Source organism: Psittacula echo, assembly GCF_963264785.1.
Source record: "Psittacula echo genome assembly, chromosome: 2".
In the NCBI taxonomy this organism is placed as follows: domain Eukaryota; kingdom Metazoa; phylum Chordata; class Aves; order Psittaciformes; family Psittacidae; genus Psittacula; species Psittacula echo.
Window position 1 is genome coordinate 82,998,187 of NC_137737.1, and position 17,484 is coordinate 83,015,670.

The 17,484-nt window shown below is 42.5% G+C and overlaps 1 protein-coding gene across 6 annotated transcripts in view; it reads left to right on the forward strand.

The window, feature by feature from the left end:
• The window catches only part of ANKH (ANKH inorganic pyrophosphate transport regulator), a 106,755-nt gene extending 92,974 nt beyond the window's left edge, over positions 1-13,781 (forward strand). For all 6 annotated transcript variants that reach the window (XM_080611552.1, XM_080611550.1, XM_080611547.1 and 3 more), the window contains one exon: positions 2,086-13,781. In XM_080611552.1, the coding sequence (XP_080467678.1) occupies positions 2,086-2,202 (117 nt within the window). In that variant the 3' untranslated portion in view covers positions 2,203-13,781. The remainder of the gene's footprint in view (positions 1-2,085) is intronic.
• The last annotated feature ends 3,703 nt before the right edge of the window (positions 13,782-17,484 follow it).

Below are 17,484 nucleotides of genomic sequence, written 5' to 3' on the forward strand. Positions count from 1 at the left end.
TTAACCTCTTGCTTCTCATGGATATCATGGGTAACATGTCCTTACCACCACTTATTTTGTGCTGTAGACGGGCTGCTGCAATACAACGTAGCTTTTTTATGTAGACATAGGAACTACTCATCCAAGCTTATCATAAGTATCTGTATATGTATATATGGTGTAGTGGTGGACTTGGCAGTCCTGGGGTAATGGTTGGACTTGATGATCTTAAAGGTCTTTTTCAGTCTAGTTGATTCTGTGATTCTGTGTGTATATACGTCTATATGTATACTTTTATTTCTTTATAAAACCAGTACTGCTGGAAATGGACAAAAAGTACACTTGCTTAGGGTTTTTTTGCCATCTAAACAAGTGGCTTAAAACCAGATACACTCCTGCAGCAGTAGAGGATAGGAGCTTACAAATACTGAAATAAGTAAGATTTTTCTCATAGGCATACGTTTACTTATTTCAAACACTATGATTCTGCATGTACAAAGCAGTAGGGATACATGGGTTTCAAGGAATATTTCACTAAATGAAGGCAAACACAGGATAAATGTTGGCTGGGTGACTGGGTATATTGCACTACCTGCATGTTGTGTCTTTCCAGTTATGTGTTCAAGGCACTGTGTTGAGTACCAGGTCCAACTCCAAGCAGAAATGGCATGGTGTATACAGCATTCCATAGTGCAGAAGGACTCTGTGGATGGGAGCAGAAAATATAACCTATGCATTTACTTTTTTTCTTTTTTAATTAGACTTCATACTGAGGGCTAAGTTGAGATGCCCATTGCTTCTGTTCTTAGCAAAAATATACAGAAGATGGAATATCTGAAACCTTTGTGTTAGAACAAATTAAACCCAGTTTTGATATGCATTAACAGCGTGCAGGCCATGGCAATAGACCAAAGTGTACAAAGTTGGTAAGAAAATAGAAGTCGTTGATCTCTGTCACTATTAGTCTGTCACGCTCTTCCTGAGAACCAGAGTAAAACCTGTAGACACTGAAATGGCTGTTCTTGGCCTGTGGTTGCACAACAACCTCCTTGTCTCTTGTTTCAGTAGTAGCTAGTAGAGTATTTCTGGCCAGGGACATGATGCTTAATTTTTTGAAGTAATGAGTGCAGGTAGTAGTAATAGTAACTGTACCAACCTAATTTATTCCCTTAGCAGAATTAGTATGTAACTGACAGCATTGTCTCAACAGCCAGCGTGACAGTGGCAGAGCCAACCGGTACCTGTATACAATTTGTTTTCACCTACAGTGGTAATACGTGAGCAGTGTTTCAGAGCTGCAAATCAAGTGCTGTGTAGACCCCTCTGAAGTTTTGAAACTCTGATATGCCCAACTCAGCTGAATCAATTATACCTGGGGGGGAATTTTTGTCAGCCATACAAGTGTTTTCTGTAAAACTAGTCAGCCTGCTGAGAAACGGGTAATAAGGAACAGATGCTTCAACTTGTTTTGTAGTGGAGCTGAATGCTTCTTAGCTTTACTAATCCAGGACATCCTGCATGAATCATAGGACTTTTGAATGCCCTCCTGCTCCTGCTAGCCAAAAATACTCTTAATATTCCTTGGCCTTGGTGGGGTGGGGATCACAGTGGATCAGCAATACCAAGAAAAGCCAGAGTGCTCGCATCTTGTAAAATTCCTGAAGTCTGACATTTGAGAAACTAGGTTGGCACCTCTGTCTCCCCCCTAGCGCAGTTTATCTTCTCTCATGTTTTTATTTTGTTTCCTTTTTTTTTTTTTATTTTTATTTTAATGAAGAGTCTGTGATGTAAAAGATTCCAGATGCTCTCTTCCCTCTAGTCATGCTGAAGCCTGTTTTGGCTGTCATTTAGCATAAGAAATGCCTCTATTATTGCATTTATGTTAGAAAGGAGAAAGCTGAGCCCCAGAAGGTTATGGAAACCTTCTAAGTTAGCCAAGTTATTAGTGACAAGCCACAACTATGACAAATAATCTAGCTTTTAATAACATACTATAAAAAAAAAAAAATCATTATTACCACCTCACTTCTCCCAATGCCTAAAGTCCATAGGACTGTGTTCATGCACAACTTACTGATAGGTTTCTGAATGCTTGTTTCAATCTAGAAAAAGAAGCGGAATGAGAATGAGACAGCTACAGAAGGTGAAGACTCTGCAATGACCGACATGCCTCACACAGAGGAAATGACAGACATCGTAGAAATGAGAGAAGAGAATGAATAATAAATGGGATGCAATTGTTCTCTGCAGGGACGATTGGAGTGACACTTCAGCATCTTGTCGTCTCTCATACTTTTTGTTTGTTTGTTTTTATTTTTGTAATAAAGAGGCCTTGATTTAAAAGGTTTCAGATAAATTCTCTAGCATACTGAGTATGCTGTCACTGATGAGGGACCTAAAAAGAGGTCTTTGCTTTTTCTCTTTTTTTCCAATTGAATCTGTTTTCTCACTCCATGCAACCATAAAAGATACAATTGCATCACTGTAGAGTCTTCCTTATGCATCCACCTTCTCTGGACAATCTGCATTTGTCAACCAAAGCCCTGCTTTCTGTGCACGTGTGTGTGTGTGCATGCGCTTGCACGCTCGCACACACACACATGCCACTGGCTCAGTGCTACTGCCAGAATCCTGCTCCCTCCCCTCTTTGCTTTTCCTTCCTTTTCTTTATGAGAAATGCAAAGGAAAAGAAGTTTGGAATACAGAGCTTTATTTTACTTGCTTGAAAATGACTTTGCTACATAAACTAATATACTATGGTAAACTATATCTTTTTGTTTAGCTTCATCACTAGAGCTTATACTGCACAGGGTACAAGACAGGGAGGAACATGTAAGTCTCCACATACAAAGTGGAGAAAAACAGGTTCTTTTCTCATGTTAAAAGTGTGTGGATGTGTATATACACACACAGGTACATAAACAGAGACATACATATATATATATTTATATATATATGCATACAATAAATAAAATGCACACAGGACAAGAACTCTATTTAGCTTTCATTCCATCAGAAAGATAGTAGTCTTTTGACAAATGTAAACATTTAATTCAGAATTTTATTGAATCGTTAAGCCCCACTTTACGTATAATTTTCTTTAGAAAAAAAGACATGCACTTTCCTCTTGTGAAGAGGGTGATGGCAACTGATAGACTTTGACTGTATTTGAATTAAAAAGAAATAAATATTGACAAGCTTTACCAAAGTTCTTGTCCACTGATTTAACTTTAATGTTGAAAGGTTGATTTGCTCTACTTATTTCTGGTGCCTATATATTTAAAAAGAAAGATCAGATAGAGTTTTCAGGACACCATGGTATATCACGTTACTACACATAGCTCCATGAAATTTTTTATATAGAGATGTACACATACACTGTGTTTATGTACATCTACTTTACACACACACATCTATGTATGCTTTGCTATTATATATTTAACTATGCAGTAGATCAAAATCTGTATGGTGAGGCTCAAGTACTGATGGTCCTCCAGGTCATTAATTAGGGACTGTGATCATATGCTAGTTCTCAAGGCAAGAGTTGTGTGGAAGTGGGAAGCTGCGCACATCAGTCAGCAAGTGCTGTACTTGGGGAAGACGGCAGGCGCTGTGTGGTTGTGGTTGAAGTGGGCCTTAAATCACAGAGCATGAAGTCAGGTGGGTGACTTGTATCAGGTGGAAGTGAAATGTATATAAAAGGTGACCAGACCAGAGGGCGTTTGTTTGCCACTGATAATGGCTGCAGCAGCAGCTCATATTTCTGTGTACTTCTGCGTTTGGCTGCGGGGCAGCATTCGTTTGTGGTTTGTAGTAGCTCGGGTTCTTTCAGATTTAATCATGCCACAGTCTGGAAATTGTTATCCTCCAGGCTATATCCATAAATCAGTTAATTTAAACTTTATTTAGTCAAAGTATATTTTTCTAAGTTGTGGACATTATTATTTAATTGTGGACAAATTCCATTTCTAGATTTATTTGCCAGGTAGTCCCAGCACTCAGAGAACTGATCAAAACTAAATATTACTTTAAATGTTATATCAATATATGTGTGTGTGGACATACACATGTGTATAAATATATATATTGTATATTATGTACATTTATTTTAAGCTACAATACATTTCCTATTTTTCGAAGTTCAGCTAAAAACATCTCTAAAAAAGCTACAGAGTTGGCTAGCTATGGCCATCCAGTTACAGCCATCATGAAAGGCATTGTATCAATGAATTTTATTGTAAACATTTGTACCAATTTATTACATGTACAAATGCAATAAGGAAGAAAAGTAGAAATTAGTGTATTGAATGACAGATTTGCAAAATCAGTTCACAGTTAATGAGCAGTGACACTAGGAGGGTAAGAATAAATCCAGTAGCCACGTTTTCTGTGCCACCACAAGTTTGTTCTTGTTTCTGACAATGATTTAAAAAAAAAAAGATTTAAAAAAGTGACTCGGACAAATTAACTTTGTGCAGTATGTATACTGTACACATTCATGAATACAGGCTCTCAAACAGTCCTATGTATATAATGTGTATATAGACTGTTACAGACACAGTGGCCATTTGAGTCTTCTCTATTCAAGTGGTTTTGATTTCTCAAGTATGTTTGTACCCAAGTCCACAAGATGCAGTTTTTTCAGGAGCTGTAGACATAAAGCAAGAAACTATTTTCGTGTAATATTTCTTGACTAAAATTCAAACAGCAGTATTTTTGAAGAATTTTGAGCATTACCAATGTAGTTTTAAGGTAATAATTACACCAAAAAGTAGAACTTTGAAAAACAAATTACATGAAATTTTTGCTTTAGAGAACAAATACAAGGAACTGAAGTATTGGTCATACAGGGCTAAATTAATGGTATTGCAAAAGACACATTTTCAGTTGTGTGGTTAACCCTTAATAGTTTCTTACTTTGCAAGATACTGAATGAGCACAGGAGTGATAGGATTTGGGCAAGAACTCCAGAAGTGACATAAGGACACGTGCGTTGCATCTCTTTCTGCTTCCTGCAGGTCATTTATTTCTTTACATTGCTCTGCTGGATTAACAGAACACGCTGACCTGTCCGTAATGAGCGAGTCCAAAGCAGCCCCTCATGCCAGGCTGGGCTGGGTGCTCACTGCATGGGCAGGCAGGGTGATCAGCATGTCCCCTGCTGCCCCTGGCTCTGCTTTGGGGTACTGTTGCCAGGAGCTGCAGTGACCACCTGAAACCTCAGTGCTCCAGCTCCCAGTCTGTGGCAAATTCAGCTTGGCTGGTTAAACAGCCACTCTGATGGGTTACTAGCTGGGAGCGGGCAGCTGACCAACTTGGCTGGAAGCTCCAGTCAGGGTGTCACCGGTTCCAGGGTCTCCGTCAGCAGATGCTGGTGCATGCCCTGTCCTGTACCTCTTCCTTCCCGAAAGGACTCTTCTGAGTTCTAATAAAATGGCTCTCTTGTGTTATTGCTTATGAAATGGCTATCTCTGCGATAAATATTTTACAACAGAAACCTATTAAGTTTCTGTGTTGAAGAGTCAGAGCTCAGTCATCTCAATGAACTCACATGAAGACTTGGCCTTTCCAGACTTTCTTGAGAATTACTGAATTATACAATTGAAGGTACAATAAAAACAGGAACAAAGCTGATCTGTATCCTACACCTTAAATTTCAGAACAGCTCACACTGCTGGAAATAAGAGCAGAACTCTCATGAGAACACTCATAAACTGTGGATTAATGTTCCTTGGCTTTTAATATGTACATAAAATTGTGTTAACTTCTCTTGAGTTTTCCTTTTGCAGAATTAAGAGGAAACACTGGGGTTTATTCCCCTCTCACTTCCCTAAGCAGGCCTCTCATGCTTACCAAGCAGTGGACTTGATGGAAAAAGCTCTGCATTCCCTAGCCAGTGGTTGAAACCATTTGGGCACACCAGCAGGTTCCCAGGCATCCCCTGGCACAGCCATTCCAGGCAGGAATACTCAGTTGCCCGCTTGTTAGATAGAGCCACCCTGAGTGAGAGGATCGGGTGAGTAATAGAGAAGTCTTTTGTCTTCTACTCATTTTGCTGCTAAATATTTCCTTTGAGCGGGAGAGATTTATATCTGGCTCTTGCTCAGTGTTCTGCCAAATCTGCAGCCAGAGCGGGAGCAGCCCAAGACAGAGGGCAAGCTGATGAATGCAGCTGATTCAGGGCAGGCCATGAACAGAAATCTTTTGAAGGCCAGAGTGCCTTCTTACGTGGGATGGCGCCTTGTGCTTAAACAGAAGGGAGAAAAAAAATTTCCTTTCAGGTCCAGGCGCCAAAGTCGATGGGCATAGTTTGGTGTTGGGCTGCAATGTGGCAACAGGAACAGGGCATCCTCTGGCTCCAGCATCTCAGCCCCACTGCCAGCATCACTGGTGAAATGCAAGACAGCGCAGGAGATGGCAAGGTGGCCGTACCAGCTCTGTCTCTCACTGAGCTTTTGTGGTTGTGGTGTGATCAGCACAGATTTGAGTGCAGCTGGGTGTTACCTGGGTATAGTTTCAGTAGCCATTAGTGTATTGGAAAGCCATTCATATGTATATGGGTGTGTATATGAGGGTGTTGCATGGGCATTTTAATTACAGCATTTATATGGTTCATTGGCTCAAGGATTCAGATCTAAACATGCTCTTAATATGGGACTAATACTAAGCCATTTTTAAGAAAAATTGCAGTTTAAAGCTACATAAAGGCGTAAATAAAACACCCTTTCAGAAGACCTTACACCAGTAGCTAAAGCATGATTTATATCAGTAAGCTGGAGGGAGAGAGAAAAAGGACATGTTGCAGAGCTTATGGGTGTTGTATATCCATCCTAAAGACAACAGCATGGAGTGGAGAGATGAGAACCAGAGGGCAGCGGTGGTCCTCACCTTTCAGCTGCCCTGGAGAGGGATTGAAGGATGAGGAGCAGTGCATCCATGAGACACCACCTCTAAGTATTTTGGTTTCTGAGTTGAGGAGCCATCAGAGAGAAGAGTATGAAACATCTTAGAAGATTATTCAAGCAGAAATAAATTGGCATGCAGGTTTTATAACATGCAGAAAAGATGCACTACATAGCTTGTGTTTCTGAGTAACTGGCAGGGCTGCATTGGGGAAATGTCACATAAACATCACTTAAACACAAGACAAAATTGTTTTGGTATCAAATTGGCATTTCCCAAATACCAGCTTAACCATAAAATGTTAGGATTCCCTTCCCTCGTTCATGCTTGCTTTTTTACTAGAATTCAAGTGCAGAATACCATATTTTTTTAAGGGAGCAAGCTCCTGTGGAGAGGGGGTGCAGTGCAGAGCAGCTTGGGAGGGCTTGTGGAAGAGCCCCAGGAGGAAGAGGAGCTCCACATTTATTCTGCACCCTGCAACACACTATGTTTAGTTGCAGCCTGACAGTGTCCTGAAAGGAGGCAGAACTGTCAGCAGGATACTCAGCCCAAGCATGGCCCTGACCTGTAGCAGCAGTGCAAAGCATCAATCAGGGGGGTGCAGCGTGCAAGGGAGCCCTGCCTCCCTGCTTGGGTTTGGACAGCTTGCATAGATATGCTTTGGAGAGCCAAGTTCAGTTGTCAGTGCATAAATGCACTCCTCAGCAAAACCATTGCCAGGCTCCTCAGTAATTGGCACCTTCTGAACAAAAAGGCCAAAGACAAAATATGGGGGCAGAGAAATCAAGCTTTAAGCTTGCCTTGGAGTGCATACTTGCACAGAAGAGCATTTTGGCTGCAGCTTATGCAAGTTAATTGTACTGTTAGAAAGTGAGCTTCAGTCTCAGCATTTCATCATCAAGATATCCATTCTATCTCAGTAAAACAGGAGAACTGGGGTATAATTTTAGGTGTTCTTTTGTCTTTGTAGCCCTGAGGAGATAGTTTTCCTTAGTATTACCAAGCCTGTCAGTGCTCAAATCAATTTATTAGTCTTACCTCATCCTTCTGTCATTCCTAGTTCAGCATCTTCAGATGTTTCCTTATTTTCTTCTGAAGGTTCCTGCTAGGCTTACTTTGTCTATTGGCATTTTGAAAAGGAAAATGCAATCGTCATGCTGACTGAATGTCGAGTAGTGCTGTGACTAAGAAGTAGCTTACAACAAAACTCTTCTTTGATGGACTGGTTTTTGCTCATCTTTTTGCTAAGGTGAAAAGTAGCAGGAATTGCTGGGAGTCTAATTAAAAACAAGAATGAAAATAGTTTAAGTTCATTACCTAACTCCAGCCACTTTGTGACTTTCTAAGGATCCATAAGACCATGACCCAGACTTTTCCAGCAAAGTTAGTACTGCATCCCCAGGGCAGTGCAGAACAGTTTGAAGCACTGAGCAACACAAGACTTCATGTATTTCACAACTAAATGTATAGCTTAATGGGCTGGAGAGCCTGATTAACAGAGACAGTCCATTAAGTTTCAGATTCAGCTGGGCATGAGCAGCCTGATTCAATGTCTAAGGTGGCCCTGCTTTGGGGACAGATGACTGCCTGCAGTCCCCTTCTGACCTAAATTGTTCTCTGATTCAATCAAGAACCTAGAGAGGTCATTTCCTCTTAAGGGACTTAAAGAATGCTTGCCTTTTTTAGGCTTGCAGTTAGGGTTGACAGACAGTGCCTACTAAGGCTCATCAATGCAGATATCTGAGCAAAAATCTGAGCTGCACAGATTCTTTTGCTGATGACAAACCTTTCATATTGCAGAGCCAGCTGTAGAGAACCCTCCCACCCTCTGGGAACCCACAAGGAGGGCAAAGCAAAAATAAGCTATTGTATCTGCAGATGAAATATTTGAACACTGTACTACACTTTTCCAATTAACTCTCTAAGCAAAACTGCCTGGAACTAGCAAGCAGTTGCATCTATTACCTGCTTCCTCCCATCTCTCTTCATGTGCATCATTCAGCATTAAAAAAAATCTACCCTTTCTGATAACTCCCTTTGTAATCAAGGTAATGCAAAGTAAAGACATGTATTTATGTAATAAAACAGCTTGGCCTATCTACAAATGAGAGCATATAATTCCTCTCTTAGGAAAGGATGTATTTTAAAATTGGAACAACAGCTTTATCCATAATTCAGCAAAAACACAACAGAAGAGCAAAGAAAAAAAAAGCAAACTGAAAAAAAAAAAAAGAAAAATCGTTTTAATTGCATTAACTTTTAATGAGAATAATGCCTGGTGGAAAGTAAAGTACATATACGCATGCAGAAAACAGCAGAGCCTGGAATTAACATGCATTGCTCAACTTTGTAGTTTGCTCTCTGAAGCAGCACTAATGTAACTCTGCTTTTATTTGTCCTATTACTATAAACAAAAAATCCTTCCTGAGCTATAATGAAACAGTTGCAAGGCTACAGGCTATAAGTTTACTGGTTACTTAGATCAAATGATTCTATCTGCAGAGTTTGCAAGCTCCACAAAATTGCAAAAGCAAAACCTCCAAAAAGTTGAAGGTACATACACATTTTTGTAGACGACATACCCTTACTTATGACCATCAGTAAGCTTTTTAAAATAAATCTAATCACTCTCTAACATAGTTCAAAGTGCACTTCACTTACTTTAGGTTTAATAAAAATCTGCCTGCAATATCTTGTATATTTTTCAAAAGGAAACGCACAAGATGCAAAATTTAACCTGTGTTGTTAAACTGGGGAGAAACCCTACCACCATCACAAAGGCAGTCAAGCTTAGATTATGTCAGGTTTTGATGTTTCAGAACATTGCTGTCACTGCTTTGTTATTTTAGATAAGCTTTCAGTGTTGCTGCCTCCACCTTTGTTTCTCGAAGCCAGGAACCTGTGGAGGGTTTGTGGTAAGAGACACAGGTGTGGCCGGACGACCCCAGAGCTCATCTGCTGAAAGGGAAGGTGGCTTGAGGCAGAAAGCACAGAGCCGCTCCTTTAGAAATATGTGGTCTGATGGCTTGTCATTCCTCCACTGGGCATGAGCTGGTGGCAGTGATACTTCTCAGAGTGGCTGTTGGGAGGAGGAGGAGAAATAGATGTTGCCCATTGCTGGTGGACTTGAAGTTGGGATTACAGGCAGTGTTTGGAGCCCTCTGTGCTGCTTGTGTCATTTGTTCTGCAACACTGGCAGAGCATGTTGCTACCACAGGCCACAGAAATCCAAACTGGAGACCAAGGACTCAACTCTCCATAGTGGAATGGCTGAAATGTGTTTAATGATGCTGGGGCAGCACAGCCTCACAGTATTCCCAAGCTTTGGGAAAGCCTTGCTTCATCTGTATTGGACAGAAAGTTTTTTGGAGTCCCTGAGGAGGAGCACATGTGAGAAAGTGAATGTGGAGCAGTGAGTATATGTAGAGAGAAAGAGAGGCACAAATGGAGGAGTTGAAGTGTCTTTTGCAATTCCCCCACACTGCATTACCCTGCTAGGACCATACCAGTGGTTAGAGAGAGAACTGTAAGCCCTATATTGATCATCTTTACTGAAAGGTTCACTGGCCTTTAAAGGTTATCGGGCAGCATTACTAGATACTAGTTACTAGATAAAGACGAACTTTATAGTGCTAGGAGCACAAAAGACAGCAAACTTTGTCACACCTTTTGCAATGGAGAAGCAAGCTTCACATACCCTGCTCTTTCCACCTTTGCATACTTAAGCAGGGCCAGCCACACGGTCACTCTAGAAACTATGAAGGTTGAGCAAAAGCTGAAGGGCAGAGTAGAAGATGAGGACTATGTGGATTGTTTGTCTTCACAGCAGGAAATCATCATGAAGGAGAACTAAACTGTATAGAGGCAATCTCCAGAAAGTCTCTCAGTCATCTCAAAGGAGATGCAGTTTCTGAACCAAGGTTCAAGGTAGCTTTGACCACATCATGTGAGGTCAGATAGCACCATTTGTAGAGTTAAACTACAAGGTATATTAGTGAATTCTATTCTTTTAGCAAGAGGTGCTAAAGGAATAGAATTCACTAATGCTGGTGAGATGCTTGGATACTACAGGGAACAGCACCACAGTAATGCCTAAAAATACTGAATTCATATTTGCATGTTCTAATTGTGCCTTTGGGTTCTCTAAAATTGACTTGTTTTTAGTTTCATGAAAATACTTATACAATTGAGAGCAGGGACTAGTGTCTGGATGCAGCATCCTAAAAAAGGGCAGCCTAAAATCTGAAGACTCTTGCTTGGGAAAGAGTGGAAGGGACATTGGGGGGCCTTGTCTTTTCCGGACCTGGTCCTCTGACCATGGCATATTCTGCAGGACAATGTCTTGTCATGTTCTCAGCAGGCTTACAACACCAAAAGAGGCAAGAGCAGTAGCTGGCTACACTTTAAGGCATGCTGCAGTTGCACTGAGATTAAAGTAAATTCTGTAAATACCTTTCTGGAGAGAAAAAGGCACATTTTTTTCCAATTAATTTCTGTAATTTGAAGGCAAATCTGAAAACTAGGCAAATGCATATTTCACCTGAGAGGTATCATTTGGTTTTCATTTCTTTCAGAATATCTTTCAGTGTCAGATTCAGATTCTTTCTTTCAGGATAAAGCTATTCTTATGCAAAGCAGAGTGCCTAATAGCTATCCTCAACTACTTAAACAAGTCAATTTTGCAAGGACAGTAGGTGTCAAGCCAGAGCACCATTCGGGACTACAGTACAGGGATCCTAGATTTTAAATGAAATGTTACCTCATGCATCATTTTCTGTCATACTTGTAGAATTCCAGTTGATTTCTTTCAAAATAAATGTTGCTTTCTGTAATTTGTACACATGCTAAAGCTACTGGTTTGTTTTTTAATGGCCCTTTTGCTTTGCTTTAAACGTGGGTTTTCTTTAAACTCTAAAAAAACCAATGAAGGTTAAAACTTTGTACATTTTTAAAATTACTGCTAAGGTCAAAAGTATAAAAGTACATGTTGCATTAAAATTGAGTGCTGTTTATGTATTTACAGAGATGTATGTTTTTGCATTGTTAAAAAGAACGATCTATGCTTTTTTTGGTGGGGATCTGTGCTCCAATATTGTCCAATAGCTTTCATACTCTAATTACTTTAAGTAAAGTTCTAACAATTTGCATATGATTAATGATTCTGATTGTTTCTGTTTTATTAATTCTGATAATCTCGCGTGATCTAAAGTCCTCTTCTCATTTGGAACAAGCAAAATATACCTCCTGGTGAGAAATCAATCCAACAGGCAAATTAGTTTTGAATTATGAGCATGATGCTGCCAACCATCATAGCTTGAAGTTAATGAAATCCAAGGGTATCCATAAAATGATGCAAGACAAGCTTGCTATTTCTACAGTGCCTCCAAGTGTTGTTGATATGTTGATACCATGGTCAGAATACTTTTTCCACACCAACTCTAAAAGTTTTAGCATTCCTGTTAAATAGACACTTAGTATTTAAAAGGAGGTCATCATTTTCATCAGGCCAGGGCAAACTCAAATGTCATGAGAAGATGCTTCATCCATCCATCTGGCAAGCCACCAAAGCTGTTCTTACGAAGCTGTGAAAACATTCTTTAACCAAAAAATGTTTAGTGTTTGATTTTGAACATCCTCTGGGTACTCACACAGGACTGAATATGAGCCACCCAGATTCAGCAAGAAGGCTGAATATGGGACCACAGCCTTAAACATCTCTCCTGATGAAACACTTGAGCAGCCACTGCTTTTAAAAAGGACCTGGAGAGGTATGATGGTCGGGCTTTGCTCATACCTGTGACTGACACCCTCCAGACTCTGCTGCCTCACCTCTCCTAATGCTGGACCACAACAGAGATCCAGATGATGGTCTCAGAGAGAAGTACAGCTTCTCCAGCCCATAAAATAACTGTCTCACTGACTATTTGGTATTTTTAAGTAGCTTGCAATCTCCAGCATCATGTACCCCTAAAGCTTGGCCTACTCTAAGGTCCCATGTACCTTGTGAGCCCTTTAAATCCTGCCGACCTCATCTTGTTTCCTTTCTTTGGGGCTCCCTGTGTATCCTCTCATTCCCCTGCCATCTGTGGCCACATGCCCCCATGCAGCGCAGGGCTGGTAGTCCCCTGGCTCCTACATGGTGTACCCTGTGATGGGGCTGGGAACAGCAGATCTGTTTCTCCTGACCCTCTGTGGGGCTGTCCAAGTGGCCTTCAAAGACCCCTGAACCGGCTGTGGCCCTTGCCATGTCCAGCTCCCCCTAAAGCACTCTCCAAGCCACAGCTGGAGAAAATATCGGCTCATGTCTCATCACATTCCTGCCAGAGACCAGGAATGCCGAGAAGGCCGAGAATATAATTAGGATGTCAGCAAACAGTAACTCCCTTAGCTGCTCGAAGGAGCACACCCGCTAGCTGCTGGCACCCACCGCTGCCTCCCCATGGCCGCTTGCACAGAGCGTGGCCTGACCTTCTCTGGCTCTCTCTACCCAGGGCGCTGGCCTGGCGGGAGGCCACGCTGTGGAAAACAGAAAGGGAAAAAGAACCGGGGGGTGTCAGATAGGACTCAGGAAAAGATCTGCCTCTGTGCCTGCCGGTCTTGGGTGCCTGCCATGACGGCAAATGGGCCAACAGGTTGGAAGGCCAGGGCCTGTCTGAAAACAGGCATGAGGATTACTGCCATGGTGATGGATTTTGAGGAGACTGAGGACGGCTACAAAGTGTAAACAGAGTCACATGAGGAGAGTTTGACTTTCTCAAACTAAGCCTTCTCTTTCAGGGACCACAAAGGCTTTGTTTCTCTCTCCATAAACAAGAAAGGGTCAGACTGCAAGCAGCTAAATGCAAGACATGCACTATGATGGCAAATCACATTATTAGTTCACCTTCTTTGCTTGTAGTCTTGGAAGTCTCCTTTCTTCCCTCCCTTTTTCCCTCCCTCCCATCAGCAGACTCTCCTCTGACTCCATCAGTAAAGAGGACAATTAGCTCTTCCTTCAATTAGGTATACTGAAATATAAACCAGTTTATTTCCCCAAAGGGCACACACAGACCTCAGACAAGAGTGCTCAACCACAGACAGAGACCCTCCCGCTCACAGGCAGTATTGCACAGCATTTGCTTTTGTGTCTAATAATCAGTGATTGAAGGTGGGAAAAAGGTGTGGGAGAACATGACTGCTGGAGGTCTATAGTGTAGCCGCTGCTAGGGGCCTATCTGCTCTGTTCCAAGGAACAGAAAACAGCTCCTTTACCACAGACAGGCGAAAAAATCCTGCAACTAACAAAAGTATGGCTTAAAGAGAGCAGAAGCACTGCTGTCATCCTTTGGCAGGGCTTGTCTGTAATGGCACTTCTAAGTGAGGTGTCAGGCAGCCGTGAACACTCTCTCAGTCCCTGAGACATGGCACAGAGACCCACTGGGAGGAAAACCAATGTCTAGGAGAGGTTGTGGAGGAAGATACTACCCAGAGGTAAGTCAAGCAGTAATTAATGCTCTACACAGGCTGTTCTGTAGCTCTGAAAAGCAAGTCTCCTTTGTCTAGGTGGCTTAAAAGGTGCACATCTTCCTGTGTCTCATGAGCATAGGAGCATCTGGAGCCAGTGCTTCCAAACCTACAGCCAAAATAGATTGCTCATGCCAAGCCTACCTATCACAAGCTGGTAGTTAATTCACACATCATTCAGTGCAACATTTCTTTGAAGAGCCAGGTGTGTCAGTGGCAAGCCCCACAGTGACAAGGTAGCCTCTGTAGTACAACAGGACCACTCCACAGCCACAGCTCTTACACCTTTTATACTAGTACTTGAAAGGAAATTTCACACCATCACTTTATTTGGTCTTTCCATGTTGCTGTTTTCCATCTTCTAACCAGGAAGGCAGACACATAGGAATGAAGCATTCATGGGATGGGGTGATGAAGGGATGTAGTTACACCTGGACATTTCATCTGGATGTCTTACAAACTAGGTGATTGTGGAAGCCATCACAGATTTACTTCAAAAGGCCCTTAGCATTGCTCCAAATTAACTTCTTACTTTTTTTTTTTCTTTTCTCCAATCACCCAGAACCTTTAAAACACTCAATCATTTTGTTTATTTAAAAGAGGTTTTTTGTCTGTAGCATGGTTTGGCAGGACAGAACCCAGCACATCTGAAAGAAGAGAGCTCTACAGAGCGCTCATCAGTAAACGAACACCATGGAACCACTCCATAGTCTAAAAGTAACATTAATATTAGATACTAAAAGCTAGTACATAAATAAACACTGTATGCCAGCCCCCTGTGGTCATACCTGCAGGAGGCCGGTGACACCCCAGCTGGGTGTTTTCTGGGGATGACCTTAGGGGGCCTGAATAGCAGATGAGAGTCTGAGGCATACATCAGGAGACATCATGGACTGCCACTGTGCAAGTGCTGTTTAATGCAAGGGAAATAAACTGTTAACTCCCACAAGTTTGGGGGTCTTCTTACTGTTTTACTTGTAAAAGTCTCCTTCCTTCTTTCATTTCAATGCTATTAACCAAGTGGATAAATGATGACCCCAGAGGAGAAATTTTATTACTGATTCGGAAATCAAGTAACGGAGCCAGGAGACCAGCATGGTTAAACAAGGAACTGCTGGGCAAACTCATGTGGAAAAAGAGAATCTATGGATTATGGAAAGAGGGGCTGGCCACTTGGGAGGAATATATGACAGTTGTTAGAGGATGCAGGGAGGCAATTAGGACAGCTAAGGCCTCCTTGGAACTTAATCTTGCAAGTCGGGTTAAGGACAATAGAAAGGGCTTCTTCAAATACATAGTGGATAAAACTAACACAAGAGGCAATATCGGCCCACTGCTGAACGAGGTGGGTGCCCTGGAGACAGAGGATATAAAGGCGGCAGAGGCGCTGAATGCCTTCTTTGCCTCTGTCTTTACTCCTGCAGATTCTCCCTGGGGGCCCCAGATTCCTATAGCCCCAGAAGGAGTCAGGATAAAGGAGGAGTTTGCTTTGGTAGATGAGGATTGGGTTAGGGATCAGTTGATCAATCTGGACATCTATAAATCGATGGGCCCGGCTGGAATACACCCACGGGTGCTGAGGGAGCTGGTGGAGGTCGTTGCTAGGCCACTCTCCATCATCTTTGGTAAGTCGTGGGAAACAGGAGAGGTGCCTGAGGATTGGAGGATGGCAAATGTCACGCCAGTCTATAAGAAGGGCAAGAAGGAGGACCCGGGTAATTATAGACCGGTCAGCCTTACCTCTATCCCTGGAAAGGTGATGGAACAACTTATGCTTGACACCATCTCTAGACATATCAAGGATGAGGGGGTCATTAAGAGTAGCCAACATGGTTTTATCAACGGGAAGTCATGTCTGACCAACCTTATAGCCTTCTATGAGGAAGTAACTAGGTGGATGGATGATGGTAGAGCGGTAGATCTGGTTTTTCTTGATTTCAGTAAGGCATTTGATACTGTCTCCCACAGCATCCTCATAGATAAGCTAAGGAAGTGTGGGCTTGATGATCAGGTAGCAAGGTGGATCAAGAAGTGGTTGAAAGGAAGAAGGCAGAGAGTTGTAGTCAATGGGGCAGAATCTAGCTGGAGGTCTGTGACTAGTGGAGTCCGTCAGGGGTCGGTGCTGGGACCAGTGCTGTTTAATATTTTCATGAACGACCTGGATGAGGGAACTGAATGTACCCTCAGCAAGTTCACTGATGACACTAAACTGGGAGGAGTGGCTGACACACCAGAAGGCTGCGTTGCCATTCAGCGAGACCTGGACAGGCTGGAGAGTTGGGCGGGGAGAAACTTGATGAAATTCAACAAGGGCAAGTGTAGAGTCTTGCATCTGGGAAGGAACAACCCCATGTACCAGTACAGGTTGGGGGTTGACCTGCTGGAAAGTAGTGAAGGGGAAAGGGACCTGGGGGTCCTGGTGGATAGGAGGATGACCGTGAGCCAGCAATGTGCCCTTGTGGCCAAGAAGGCCAATGGCATCCTGGGGTGCATTAGAAAGGGTGTGGTTAGTAGGTCGAGAGAGGTTCTCCTCTCTTCCCCTCTACTCTGCCTTGGTGAGGCCACATCTGGAATATTGTGTCCAGTTCTGGGCCCCTCAGTTCAAGAAGAACAGGGACCTGCTGGAGAGAGTCCAGCGCAGGGCAACTAAGATGATTAAGGGAGTGGAACATCTCCCTTTATCAGGAGAGGCAGAGGGAGCTGGGTCTCTTTAGCTTGGAGAAGAGGAGACTGAGGGGTGGCCTCATCAATGTTTACCAATATGTAAAGGGTGAGTGTCAGGATGATGGAGCTAGGTTTTTTTCAGTGATAGGACAAGGGGTAATGGGTGTAAACTGGAGCATAAGAGGTTCCATGTGAACATCAGGAAAAACTTCTTTACTGTGAGAGTGACAAGAGCACTGGAACAGGTTGCCCAGGGGGGTTGTGGAGTCTCCTACATTGGAGATATTCAAGGTCCGGCTGGACAAGTTCCTGTGTGATGTACTCTAGGTTACCCTGCTCTTGCAGGGGGGTTGGACTAGATGATCTTTTGAGGTCCCTTCCAACCCTTGGGATTCTGTGATTCTGTGATTCTTCTCCCCTTCTCAACAACATAAA